Consider the following 15,323-nt stretch of genomic DNA (forward strand, 5'->3'; position numbering starts at 1 on the left):
GAAGATGACACGGCTACCGTGTCACCCGCCACGTTCAAAAAGGTTTATTGTTTTTCTTGGTTTTTTTACGCGTTTATTAACTTAATTTATTTAATTGAACCCAAACCATTGATGTTAACGGAAGGCTACGTTGTTTTGAGTTGATTTCGAGTAGTTTTTTTATTCAGATGTTGCAAACCTTTTGTAGGTTTCAAAGTTCGAAAAATGAGTATATTAAATAGATCTGGGTTTCCGATGTAAATTATACGTTCGTAGATAAATTTAAAGAAGTTCGTTGTTAAGTTTTTAACCGACTTCCAAAAAGGAGGAGGTTATACGTTCGGCTGTGGATATCTTTTTATGTGAGTTCAACGCCTTTTGTGAAACGATTTTCACAATTTTTCTTTTGTTGTATGGGGTATTTGCTCCGATTGATCCGGTTCCGAGTTGGTACAATGTTCACAAAAGTGGCGTCTGATGATGGGAACTATTGGGAAATAAAAAAATATATGAACTAGCCAATTCCATACATAAAAACTAAGTTTTCTCGATGTAATATTTTATCGATTTTCGATAAATTTTATAAACACGATAATTGGGTTCCAGTAATAAAGCTTATAGGTACAAGACTACTTTTATAGTACTTTATATACTAGGCAAGAATGTCTAGGAGGCGAAACTTTTTTTAAGCAATAGCAACACTCTTTTGACATTTTTGTCCCTTTGTTGTATCCAGCGTTGCCATTTGTCAACTTTGGTTGCCATTTTGACAACATTTGACCCTTCGTGGCAACCAAATGGCAACCGAGCTCAAATGGCAACTTTTTGGCAACTTTTCGACTTGTCGAGTTGTCACGCGAATCGCGATCATCGGTAAAATAAATATCGAATATATTTCGCAGATGAACAGCTGAACTCATCGAATTGAACAAAATCAAAATCTTGAACGCATTTTTATTCCCAAATGAAAACAATACTTATATAATAGACAAACAAATTGTACCCATATTTCTACCAGCAAAAGGTCTATTTTGGTGAAGCTAGAGATACAAGTAATATTATGTAAACAAAAATGGAAGAAACTGTGACCACAGAGCAGATAATTAATACGTAGTGTTTTAAATAAATTTTTTGAAACACTGCAAAATAAATACAAGGAGTGGGAATTAACCCTTTATAAGGATATCCTAAATTCAATATTGAAGAACCGATTATTGAAGATGAAAGTGCCTCTTCACTGTGACACCACTGCTGTAACTACATGGACCTAGAAAGTGGCGATGATTCTGTTTCCGGTTGCATTGTAAAATATTATTTGGATGATCATATTTTATTAAAATAACAAAACCCTGTTTTTCACTTAATTATTTTTTGTATTTTCTTAAATAAGTAGTAATAAAAAAGGAAGGAGCTTCTCTCAGCTCTCACTGGTCATCAAAGTAGCTTTGCAGCTCTCAGGGAGAGGGTACTTAAATAACAGGTGTTATAAATTCATAATAATAGGTAGCACTAGTGACTAGCTGATGTCTCAGTGAACTTCGTGTCACTTATAAACCTTCCCTGGACTTCCAGGAATATTTAAAGACTAAAAATAGCCACATCAGTTTAATCGAGTTATTGCATTTTTATATAGTCCGTCAAGAAAGTGAAGAAGTTAAAAAGTGGCAACATCGTAGTGTCATTTCTTTTCAGGCTTCCGTACCCAAAGGGTAAAAACGGAACCCTATTACTGAGACTTCGATTTCTGTCCGTCTGTCCGTCTGTCTCCAAGATGTAACTCAAGAACGGTAATAGCTAGAGAGTTGAAATTTTCACAGACTATGTATATCTGTTGCCGCTATAACAACAAATACTAAAAACAAAATAAATTAAATATTTAAGGGGGGCTCCGATACAACAAACATAATTTTTCAAACATTTTTTGCTCGGTAACAATGATGACAACAAGTAGGCACTTGAAATTTTCACAAAGGCCATAATTATAATATGTGTTATTTAATAATATTTAAATAAAATAAAAATTTAAGGAGGGCTCCCATACAAAAACACAATTTTGGCTGATTTTTGCTCTATAACGGTACGGAACCCTTCGTGCGCAAGTCCGTCTCGCACTTGAACGATTATTTCTTAGATTGATTTGAAAGGGACGTCACTACGATTGATTGTTTGAAAGTGGCAAACTTTTTAATTTCTTCACTTTCTTGACAGAGACAGACTATGACATATACAAAGATTATAATAGGTAGGTACTTTACATAGATTAGATTGTTTCTTGTAATGTCGTAAATTAAACACACAATATAACTACATCATAATTATTTGAAATTTAGTATATAGGGGGTTTCGGGGGCGATAAATCGATCTAGCTAGGAATCATTCTCAGAAAATGTCTTTTTATTCGTGTTTTATCGATAATCGATAAACTGAAAAATATGACTCTTCCTGACATCTATTGGCGAATAATAATACTATTATGTGGGCAACTAATTGTTTTAACGACCAGCAGATGGCGTTATTAAGTAACACGAAGTCAATGAGTGTTTGCTATACCGAGCAAAGCTCGGTCATCCAGGTACTAAATTGGCGATTCTATTAATGCTGTGACTTTTTTGACGGGCTATAACCGCAGGGAAACGTTTTATTCCTATGGATAAGGAAGTTTGCGGAAACAGCTAGTTAGAGATATTTTCGAAAAAAAAAACAACTTAGATTAAACAAATATCGTTAGTGGATTAGTAATACTTTGATGTCAACTCAAGTATTTTTTCTACATCATTGTTTGAAAAAAAATTGCGAGAACTTGAACTTGAAAGTGTAAAATAAAATAATATGGGCTCCCAATATGACTTCTTAATTTGTTAAAAGTTTACTGCTAAAAAAGAAGACAACCCCTACTTTTTTCAATTCACAGAATATTCAGAAACGAAGCCTATAAGCTTGTTTTACGTGGAAAATTAAGACGGTTTTGTTCGGAGTAGAACCTTCTAAAGTGTAATTTGAGGGAGATACAATCGCTTTCTAAATGACACGGCTCACGTGTCATACGCCACACGTTAAAAACCATAAGACGCGGCTGCCGTGTAATCCGCAATGAATGCATCTTTTAAAAAAGGTTGTCGGCCCCTACTTTTTTTCAATTCACAAAATATTCAGAGGCGAAGCCTACAGGCTTGTTCTACCTGGAAAATTAAGATGATTTTGTTCAGAGTAGAACCTTCTTATGTGTAATTTGAGGGAGATACAAGCGTTTTTTGAATGACACGGCTCACGTGCCATACGCCACACGTTAAAAACATGTATAACACGGATCCCGTGTCATCCGCGCAATGAATCGGTTAAAAAGTGGCAGCATCGTAGTGTCATCCCTTTCAAATCAATCTAAGAAAAAAGGGTGGAGCGCTTCGGCGATGTTCGCGTGCGCACGAGTGGACTGTTTCTTTGCCACAATGCGCAAGCGAACGTCGTCACTGATGCGGCGCATGCGGGGGGGCTCCAACGGCATGCTGGCCGCGCTCTGTGAACGCCCTGATAACCCGTATATCAGTCACTGCTGTCGCATGCATGCAGAATACAGACCAAAATAATTATTATTTAAATATTATGTAAGTATGCTTATGTGACTTTTGTTTGTGTTTTTTTTTGATCTTGTACGTATATGAGTCTGGGATACTTGAAATAAATGATTATTATTATTATTATTAATACCCTTGCATGTGGCAAAGTACACCCCCAGTGTCAGTGCCAAAAGCCAAAAAAGAAAATGGTAATGAATAATGATTGACAGTGACAGACTGACAGCTGACAAATCATTCCAAAAATCTGGCAAATAAAATACGGTACCGTATTTTGGGAACTGGCAAGCTCACAACAAATTATTTCTGTCGTATTTCTGCCGAATAAGGTCGTTGATTTTTACAGTAAATGTATAAAAATTCTGTGATAAAAATGCAGGAGATGTTTAATAATTAACTCGGTGGTCTCTCATACCAAAATAATTATATTAAACAAGTTTTCAAACCTGTGAGAAAAATAAACTGTCATTGGAGGTGATAATACAACGTTGGCAGTGATCTCAGGTCATTATTTAATTTTTGAAGACAAATGTTATTTCGCTATCACAAGGTCCGCTAGCTAATATTTAATTATTATAATATTTGATAACCAGTGACCATGATTATAATTGGTTCGTGATCGTGATGAATACGACCCTCTGCGACAGTTTTGAACTCATCGTCGACGAAGAAACGTGATGCGTGCAGTGGAAAATGTTTTTATGGTAAATAGTTAAAACATTGTAGCTACCATTAAGTTAACATAATGTCGGGCCATAGTGCACAAGATCAAGCTGATGCAGATAAAGCATTATTACTGAAGAAGATATTGAGTGCCGCGTTTTATGCTTTGGCTTCGTTTATGATAACAGTTGTAAATAAATATGTGCTCACCTCATATGCCTTCCCCTCGTATCAAGTGCTGGGTCTTGGACAAATGTTAGCGACAATAACAGTTCTATGGTTTGGCCGGTCCGTAAAATTAGTCCAGTTCCCCCATTTAGACAGTGGTGTCGCGCGTCGGATTTGGCCACTACCATTAATTTATTTGGGAAACATGGCTACTGGGCTTGGTGGAACTAAGGAGTTAAGTTTGCCCATGTTCACTGCTTTGAGAAGATTTAGTATCCTGATGACAATGATTCTTGAGAGATTAGTTCTCGGAGTAAAAGCATCGTGGTCTGTGCAAACCAGTGTAATGGCAATGGTAGCTGGTGCCTTACTAGCGGCTGCAGATGATGTGACATTTTCCTGGCCTGGATACACACTAGTGCTCCTCAATGATGGATTCACTGCTGCCAATGGTGTCTACATGAAAAAGAAATTAGATTCCAAGGAGCTCGGCAAGTATGGTCTGATGTTCTACAATGCACTATTTATGATATTACCAGCAACAGTAGTTGCCTGGTGTACTGGTGATCTGGAAAATTCTGCGGCCTATGCCCACTGGTCCGACATGCTTTTTGTAACATTGTTCTTGATGTCATGTGTAATGGGCTTCATACTCTCCTACAGTGTAATGTTATGTACACAATTTAATAGTGCCTTAACTACAACTATTATAGGATGTCTCAAGAATATTTTAGTTACATATTTGGGTATGATCATTGGGGGAGACTACATATTTTCGTGGCTCAATTTTGTTGGATTGAACATTAGTGTGTTTGCTAGCTTAATTTATACGTATGTTACATTTAAAAGGAAACCAAACCAATATATGCTCCTAAATCAAGCAAACAGTAAAGTAGATACTGTGTAGTATTCTATGTTTATATAACATCTGTCTCAGTGTTTTTACTACACAAAACCTTATCACCCAAAGATAATTTTTATTGAATTATCTGCTTTTATAACTATGTGTAATTGTGTATTGTATTAGCCATTAGACATAGACATAATATTATTATATTAATAGTTTAAGGGTATAATATTCTATAATCCATATTTCAAATGAGCAAAAATGTTGCATTAATAGTTTATTTAAAATAATATTATAATATAAAACACTTGAAGTTTAATATTACTATTTTCATATAAGTTTATAATTCGTATACGTAATTTATATCTTTTGTCATTCATTATAGTAATATGAATCGTTGTAGCATTTATTTGCAGTATTAAGATGAAGTTGAAGAGTAAGTATATGTTTTGAAAAGATTAATAGAATATTTAGTTAATTAAATGTTATTGATTGAAACCTAAGTAGCTCAAAAAAGTTAGTACTATCAGGGAATCTATGTAATTATAATATTATGCAGAATTCAGATTAAGTGTTCTCCTACAAAGAATAAAAACTGAGGAAATGTAAGTACCATACTTCAACCGTATTGAATTTCGTTCCTTTTTTATAACACTAATACTCAAATTATTGAAATCAAGTCATTGTTACTAATATAAATACACAAAATTGTGTACTTAACCTGTCAATCGTGGAAAAACGAGACACAATAGATTTTCTATTGTGTCTCGGTCACCGGTGACCATATGGGGCTTGATGAATTAACGAATACATGCATTACTTTATGCATGATCTCATTTCGTAGACTCGTGGAACAAATTTTTTGACACAGTTACTCTTCCTTAGTTTGTATTATTTGTAGGTGTTCTCATATTTTATTCATTTTATTATGACAGTAAATGTCAATTGACAAGTCAGCTTATTATCATCTTATGAATTACATAAAATTTTCTTGTCACAATATGTGTTAATCTCTCACAAATTGTAGTAAAAATGTGGTATTAATATTTATACCACATATAACAAATTATAATATTCATCAAGCTGCTTTGGAATTAGATTCTCTGGTAGAACTGTTCTGAGGGTAGAATAATGACGAAAGTCCTAAATATAGAAGAATCAAAGAATTATTTAATCTAATTTGAAACTATATTCATATTATTAATGTCACAAAATATGGTATAAACAGTTTGTTTACTAAGTGATAGTTGTAAGTGTAAAGGCAACAATAATTACCTTTATATTATTTTCTTTGAATTTAAAAATGATAAGTAATTATGTTTTTTCAATGGTGAAACAAAGCAGGTAATCTGAGCTTTTGATATTTTGTGTCAGTCTTTCAGTTTATAATCTTGCCAAATTGATCCTTCTATTTTATTGTTGATATACTGATTATGATAGTCTTCTAGATTATAATATACAAGCAATACCAATTAAATGATAGGACAAAAGATCAAATCAAGGATTTTTGACTATTAATCATTGTTAAGTATAGTTTTATTTGGCTAAAATATTTTTAGTTTATCATTAAGTTTATTATATTCCTTTAATACTTACCTCTATAAAAATATATGAGTCTTTTTAATACAATTTTGATGTATTGTAGTAATGTAATTATTAGTGTTTGTTGATCAACTTCTAGTGAAGTTACAATTTGTAAAGGAGGGGCATATTGTATCCACTAATGTAGCCCTTTGAGACATATAACCAAATAAAAGGGCTTGAAAATTTGAACATTTTATTGTATGACGAAAAGTCTCTAAACCATGTGAGAAAAAGTTGATGAGGGTAGAAGTTAAGAAAAAATCACAAAAAAACACCCTATATTATTGCATCACTTTATAATGTTGCTGGTAAAGAATAATTTCTGGAAAGTAATTATATATGGCAAACTTGAGGAAAGTGTTGTATTTTAGTATAATATTATTGTTTCATATTTTTAAGAAATGATACATCAGAACTTAAAAAATAAGTTTTTAAACTAACCTTTTCTGGATTTTACCGTATATTGCTATCTTGGAGAAATTGTTTTATATAATAAGCAATACTAGCGAGTGGTGCAATAATACAGGGTGTTTTTTTTGTAACCTTCTACCTACGTTAACATTTTCTCCCATTGTTTAGAGATTTTATGTCATACAAGTAAATGTACAGCCTTTTAAGCCCTTTCATTTGATATAAAATTATGTCTGGATGTGCTACAGCTTGGGTACGGGTTCCATACAAAAATGCCCCTTGTTCTTTTTTTACCATGTAGGCAATACAATCAATTATACTGTAAATGTAAAAAAATGTCTAAAATGTAAATCGATTTTTAATTGAGCTAAAAAAATGTGTATAGTAGGTATGTGTTGAAATTGTGATAATGATTACTTACTACTATTTTGATAAAAAATTGTAGGTTGAATAGAACGCTAGTAAAGTATTTAAATACTTTTTAAAATTAATATCTGTATGGTAATGTTCGAGATATATTGTTGTCTGCCATTTAATTTTATATGTGATTCTAGTTCATGCAATTATTACATCAATGTCCTATAATTTCATATTGGTGTGATATTTGCTGGTTTTGGGATAAGATTTGCTTTTATTTTAAAAAATAAACAAAAATGACTAACAGCCATACTCAAAGTGGAACTTTAATTACTTAGATGTAGTTAAATAAAATTTTTGACATAAGCCCCTTACATTAAATTCTGTCAAACTCTTCTTTAATTTGAGGTTAATCATAATTAAATGTCTCTTGAGTGCGGCAGTAAAGCTTTTAAATAAGCTATAAATAGTGTTTGTTACATTTGAAGCTCTTATATTTTCTTAAGAAATGAGTTCTAAATTTTAATCATTTTTCTTTATGTCCTGAAATTGTCATACTTACCTACAACATTAAACAAATTGCAAGTTCAGATTGAATAAAATAACACGAGTCAAAACATCGCACGGCCTTTATAAAAATATTTAAACACACATGCATCAAACTACGCTACTTCTCGTTATCTTTTGTATGTGCTTGTTCAACTAGAACAGCACAGTTGGACTCACACATAAAAAATTGGTTTCACTGAAGTCTGTCCATGATTTTATTTAGTTGAGCTTGCGAGTTAGGGCTCCAACACATAACTGCGAATTCGCATCGCAATGCTATTTTTAACCGACTTCTAAAAAACGAGGAGGTTATATGTTCGGCTGTGGATATATTTTTTTAATTTAGTATGAGCTTTGTCGCAGATATTTGCGATGCGATGTGCATTCTCAGTTTGGGCCAGGCCACAACACTGCGTTGCGGCGTCGCATCGTATAAATAAATCTACGACGCCACAGAACGCATCGTGAATATTTCCCATGTAAAGAGTGCTATGCTATTTATAATATTATATACTTATTATATAATAAGAAATTTTTGCGTTGCGACATCGCATCTCATTTATGTGCGATATTGTTTTAGCGATACGACGCCGCAGCGTAGTGTTGTGGCCTGGCATTTTGGTGTGGGAGCCCTTACGGCTAAGGTACTGACAGAAAGACTATTTACTTTAATAATAACTAATATATTTTATAATACGTGAGCTAATCCTAGTCGCGTAATACGTAACTGTAAAAGCATTAACGAACTGAGATTGGTCCACCCGAACCAAATCTTTCAAAACTATTGGTACAGAAAAAATATTTTCTACAAAAAAGTCAAACCATAAACGCCGTCCACAGGTTCGTTTTAATGTGTCACAGTACACATATCAACTCGGAAAGGGATCGTCACCGTATCGCCTTTCGCCTCGCCGTCAACCAGGCGTCAACCTAACGTATGATTCACGTAACTAAAGCATATCAGTAGTACCTGTACGTCAACTCAGCTACGGCTAGGCGACGCCTCGCTTACGGCTCGGGGAAGGGGAAAGGCGCAAGGCTGGACGAAGAAACGTAAGCTTCAGTACAGAGAGCCGTAGGCGGGTGGCCGACGAGCCGTAAGCGGGGGGACTGCTAGTTAACCACGCGTCGCATCTCGGTTCGGAGCCTGTTCCGAGGCAAGGCAATTACGTTACGGTTTCGCTTAGTGAGCGTTACAGTACAGTAGAGTTTCATACAAATAATGTTGAACGGCTCGAGGCGATACGGTGCCGATCCCTTTCCGAGTTATGTGTGCGTTAAGAGGAGTCCACACCGCCCTTTTTCCATACAAACGTTGTTTCCTCCCTGGATAATGCTAGTAGAGTTATAATTTTTTTCCTGAATATCTACGACCACTAATACGATGTCCCTATGTTTTCTTTTTTTTCATAATTTAATTATTAAATAAGATATGAACGTTCAAAAACCCAAAAAAATGGCCAGATTTTCCGCTGTGCTCAAACGTCCAGAAAACAGATTTGGCTAGATTATACAAAAAAAGCAAAACATAGGAACACAGCTCAAGCCTTTTTTTAATCTTTAATGAAAAAAGTACTTAAATCGGTTAAGTATTGGAGAAGGACTCAGGGGACAACGAATAACACAGCTCAAGCCTTTTTTTAATCTTTAATGAAAAAAGTACTTAAATCGGTTAAGTATTGGAGAAGGACTCAGGGGACAACGAATCGTTGATTTTCTGGATTTTCTGCAATTGTCTCTATCGCGTTCTGCGGTAAAGACTTAAGGCAAGGGAGACAGCTATAGATATTACACGTGCTTTTTTTCATTTCTCTAGCCCCTGGTGTATCCTCTTAAGGTTTTCAAGAAAGTGTCTTTAGTGTAGTCAGTTAATTTTCTTGTGCATAATCTTTTTTTATAACGCTACGAAAATGTAGTCGGCAATAGTTCCTGCCCAGCTTATAGCACTTTACCCACTAATATACAGTGTATAACAAAAATAAGTGATAATACTTTAGGGTTCCTTGTAGAGAGTTCACTGTGAAAGTAGCAGCGCTGAAAGACCAAATTTTTTTTTTACTTTTGTATGGGGAAGCTCGTGATGCTCGGCCCGAGCGTCACACAAAAGTGAAAAAAAAATTCATCTCTCAGTGCTGCTACTTTCACAGTGAACTCTCTACAAGGAACACATACACACCCTAAAGTATTATCACTTATTTTTGTTACACCTTGTATACATATATTCTGTGACTTTACTCACAATTTCTATATATTGTCTATTGATGCTTAAGGCTGCGTTTCCACTGAAGCGGAGCGGAGCTTAGCGTTGGCGAATTGACCAATCACCATGCTCGAAATCTTCGCTGTCATTCCGCTGGAATAGCACGATTGGTCAATTCGGGCACCGCTAAGCTCCGCTTCAGTGGAAACGCAGCCTTATGTACGGTCTGTTAGAAATTATTTATTAAGAGGATACACCAGGGGCGAGAGAAATTGAAAATAGGTATTTGAAAATGTATTGCTGCCTCACCAATCTCAAATCTCCCACCGCAGAGCGCGATAGAGACAACACGACAAAAGTTCTAATAAAAGAACAGAAAATCTTCGATTCGTTGTCCGCTGATTCCTTCTCCAAAACTTAACCGATTTAAGTACTTTTTTCATTAAGAATTAAAGCAAGGATTGAGCTGTGTTCCTATGTTTTTTTTTTTTTTTTGTATATTCTAGCCAGTTTTGTTTTCTGGGTGTTTGAACACAGAGGAAAATCTGGCCATTTTTTTGGTTTTTGAACGTTCTTATCTTTTTTAATAATAAAATTATGAAAAAAAAGAAAACATAGGGACATGCTAATAGTCAAAGAATTCAATTTAATAGTGGCCATTGATATTTAGGAAAAAAATCATAACTCTACCGGCATTATCCAAGGAGGAAACAGGGGACAACGTTTGTATGGAAAAACGGCGGTGTGGACTCCTCTTAATATAAAATTAATAATAAAAAAATTACTCTGTTTATCTCTACTTTCTGAAAATAACTTTATTGCTCTAAGAACTTTACGCATTTTAACACAAAAATCACATTGTGCTTTTATATAATAAAAATCATTTTAATGCATTGTTTTGAACTACATACCTACATTAAAAATCCTGTAAATTACAGCCTACAATAAAGATATTTCAAAACATGTACCAATTGTGAGAAATTATAGTTTTAATAAACTGTAAAGTCTAAACTCTAATAACTAAGTTTTATATAACTTCAGTACATTATTCATACGCGATAACGTGTATAATGTTACAGAAGCCAGATAATAAGTACCTAACCCAAACCTCGTGAAACTGAATAGCTTTGTTCAAAGAAAATGAACTGGAAAACAACCAAATACATCACGTTTAGAGTTATTGTTGTTATGTTGTTGGCATAAAGGTCGAGGCAAATTAATCCTGAAAGGAAGAACTTAGTTGTTTTTTGAAGAAATATGTACTAATAATGGGCTTTTATATGGGCTAACCAAGAGCTCGTGGGCTTTTGCTAGGGTTCCCAACCCTCCCGGATTGCCCGGGAGACTCCGGTAATAATGCTTAACCTCCCGTCCACCCGGAGAGCGATAATTTCTCCGGTTTTTCGAAAACTAATAATGATTGCATAATATTATATTGACTTAATGAAAAATTGTAAGATGAAGACTGATGATACTAAATATTATCTGTTCGAAGGAAATCTAGAATAATTTTATTTTATTACTAACAAGCAAATTTTTTGTGAGTAGCTTCATTTTGATAAGACAAACAACTTTTTATTTGCGAAAAATCTTGAAAGTGGTAGCTAACAGAGATAGAAAGGATTTCATACTTTGATTTGATGGTCCTAAAATATGGATGTTCTATTTGTAGGACAATGTTACTCTTAAATTTAAATAACTATTAACTTACAAATATCCAAAAAATCTGCTGGTTAATGTTCCGTTTTAGGGTGCAGTAGTCAACCAAGTTTTGTTGATTACAGAACCCTAAAACAGAATTATTATAATATTTTTAAGCTATTCCATAGCTTTTATCGCTGGCTTTCATAAATAAATCTAAAACAACGTATATCAATCTAGTACATATCCCCCCCCCCCCCCCCCCACCACCCCCACCCCCTACAATTCTCCCGGGTTGGTCCTTTCGAGAGTTAGTTCCCGAACTGGTGGTAGGCAGATGTGTAGCCCCGACGTTCAGAGAATATTTGAAAAAATTTATACTGAATAAAAAATTTTGAGTTTGAGTTGGCAGCCCCAGCTTTTGCCCATAACCACAGAATACATAGATTAAGCCCCAATTTCACCAACGTCTGTTAGTGTTAACAGCTTGTTAAATGTAATGTCTTCTCTTTCATTCATATGAAAATCGAAAGAGGTAACGTCATACTAATTCCGGCGTTAACTTTAACAGTCGTTGGTGAAATTGGGGCTAAGTACGGTAGTACAAGTACCATAACTTTAAATGTCGCTGAACAAAAGAGGTGTTTTGTTTATATAAAATGTATTTCCAAAATTCGGTTCTATGAAGTTTTTAGCTGGCTGACCTTCAAAACTAGTTCAATACTAATTTATGTATAAAGTAAAATGTCATTATAATTAAAGAGATGCCATATTACGTCGCAACTCGCACGAGAGGTTATGCTGTATAAAATTTGCAATAATATTCGATTTATTATAAGTTGCGAATGTATTTAATTCTTTGTGAATACCTATTAAGAATGTAGTTATATAATAATATTTATAATTAAAAGTGTTCACTTACATTGTGTTACTATTTTTAGTCCGCCCAAAGAATAGTCAAAATGAAGGTGTAGAGTGCGTGAGCTGCAACCTAAGCAATTTCTTCAGAAATGTGTTCAGGATGACCAGAAGGTAAACATACTAAAAGTCTCCGCTCCTAGAGGTGGAGCCGGAGTGGGGGGAGGGGTTCAAAGTTCCCAGTTTTGAGTTTTTTGCTCATATTTTTAAAACGGTGCGTCGTAGACAAAAAGTGTGTTCTACAATCTACATAATAAAAGATGCTACCTACATTTTTTGTCTAATACACCTTTTCGAATTCTTTACTATTTTTGAAGAACAGATTCCGGAAAAGTGGGGTTTTCGAAAAATACCGACTTATCAAACATTACCTATTGCCTGCTACTTCAATCGTGTTATTTTGGGATAAAAATCGCCTGCTTGGTTAATTCAGAATCTGATTTACCTTTGCATCCATACATCCATTCATCGTTACCATAATTAATGGATGTATCATAAAATGAACATGTCTCGATTCTCGAACCGCGCTCTCGAATATATTCTGCCAATAGCGGCTGAAGTTCAGGTATACTATTATCTCAAACAGGGGTTCCCAAACTTATTTTATCTACTGCCCACTTTGAGAATAAATTATTTTTTGTTTTTAGCGCCATTATTGTTTCGCCTATTTTTTTATCTTTAAAAAATAAATACAAAATACTAAATTAGTCGTTTTCTAACAATATTTTTACCATAACCACCGTATAATTTTCAAAGCTTTGGCACTAATCCTCATCCTCTCCTCATCTTCCTTTTTGGCCTTGTTTTCATACCATGCTTGGTTATGGATGCATGGATAATTCTAAGGCTGGTTTTATAGTTAAGCGTTTCGGCAGCGCCGTTGGAGCGCGCGCGTTCTAAGATGTAACGAACATACGGGCGAACGGCGCTGCTCAAGCGCGCGACTTAGAAACGCAACTACTACCCCCATACATCTTCGAACGCGCGGCGCTCCAACGGCGCTGTCGAAACGCTTAACTATAAAACCAGCCTATACCCGATACCTCTAAAACAAATCACGGCTGATTTAAATCTGTTGACCCGGAGTGAATAATACTCCATCCCCATATTTCCTTTCCAACTCAGCCTTGATGGTTATCGCCATTGAGGCTTAACGCTTATTACAATACCCAATATCTCGTCTTGAGAGAACTGACAATCGATGCTACTTTCAATGTAGTCAAAAATCTCTTCCATAGCCTCTGTGATATGGCTGTTTCTAGGGTTCTCAGCTTTTGATCTTGGGAAATTGTTAGGCCTTACAAAGGTATAGTAGAAGTCTTTATGGTATACTGTTCCTTCGTCCACAAGATCGTTAATCGAAGACAAGCGACAAAGGACAGCGTCACCCCAGGAATCCTTCCTCATAGAACACGCCTGATACTATATTGAAGAGTAAGGGTTTCTGCTTTATGTACTATTCTCATTTTGCTACAAGGTATTTTGGTTTCCTCTTGTATTATATATTGCGCACATAAAAAACAATTACTCTTGAAATCGAATTAGGGAGCTGAAGACCTAAGCTGAGACGGCCCTGCTTCTTCTCAAGGTGTGGGTGCAATGTGCATTCCTTACATCCCTATAAATTATTGTTTAAGCTCGGGAGTCGGGTGTAATTTTTAGGACAATTTGTGTGAATCAATAGGGATTTCAAACTCCCTATAACGACGTCTTCCTCACACATAGGACACTTATTATAACTCATTGCAATTCGTATTCGTTTCGACCTGTTGGCTGCTCCCCTGTGTTACCGGGTAGGCTTCTTCCAAAGTTTAAAATGAGATAAGAGACGATGATAACATCATCCCGAAGGCATAGATGATAGTGAGAATGGGAGTTTCAGCCAGCAAGATCGCGTTTTCTGTGACTTTGGGCATCGGCGATATGGAAAGAAAAGTGATGAGCCACCTTCGCTCCATTACCCGCTTTTGGCCGAAAACGCGATCTCACACTGTTACCGCCTTTACCACTTGGAGGTACTCCGAGCTTATGCTATCAATAAAATATGTAATTTATAGTTTTCAACTTCATATTACGGGTTATGCCGAAAACCGTTCATTTTCTCAATTTCATGCGCGATACTCGGAAACCTATAAGAATTTCAAAAAAGTATTTAAAACAAAAGTTGTAGGAAATTTTATCAGCTTTTATTGTGTAGAAGACACTTTTTACCGACTTCCAAAAAGGAGGAGGTTATACGTTCGGCTGTATGTATCTTTTTTTTTTGTATGTTCAACGATAACTCAGCCTTTTGTGATCCGATTTTCAAAATTCTTTTGTATTGTATAGGGTTTAACTCGAATTTGGTACCATGTTCACAAAAGTGGTGATCTGATGATAGGATCCTGGAGGAATCGAGGGGACTCCTTGAAATTTGTATGGAACCATATAGTGA

The 15,323-nt window shown here is 35.1% G+C and overlaps 1 protein-coding gene and 1 long non-coding RNA gene across 2 annotated transcripts; one reads left to right on the forward strand and one right to left on the reverse strand.

The window, feature by feature from the left end:
• Positions 1-481: 481 nt before the first annotated feature.
• LOC121738953 lies at positions 482-13,042 on the reverse strand. Its single transcript, XR_006037370.1, has 3 exons — positions 12,904-13,042; positions 9,077-9,080; positions 482-493 (listed from the first exon to the last, which is right to left on the reverse strand). It is a non-coding gene; the product is annotated as an uncharacterized LOC121738953 (long non-coding RNA).
• Positions 3,843-5,444, forward strand: LOC121738950 (UDP-sugar transporter UST74c). The gene has a single exon (XM_042131235.1). It carries the CDS (start codon positions 4,297-4,299, stop codon positions 5,287-5,289), a length of 993 nt encoding a protein of 330 aa, XP_041987169.1. The 5' UTR covers positions 3,843-4,296; the 3' UTR covers positions 5,290-5,444.
• Positions 13,043-15,323: the final 2,281 nt, after the last annotated feature.

Source organism: Aricia agestis, chromosome Z (assembly GCF_905147365.1).
Source record: "Aricia agestis chromosome Z, ilAriAges1.1, whole genome shotgun sequence".
Classification (NCBI taxonomy): domain Eukaryota; kingdom Metazoa; phylum Arthropoda; class Insecta; order Lepidoptera; family Lycaenidae; genus Aricia; species Aricia agestis.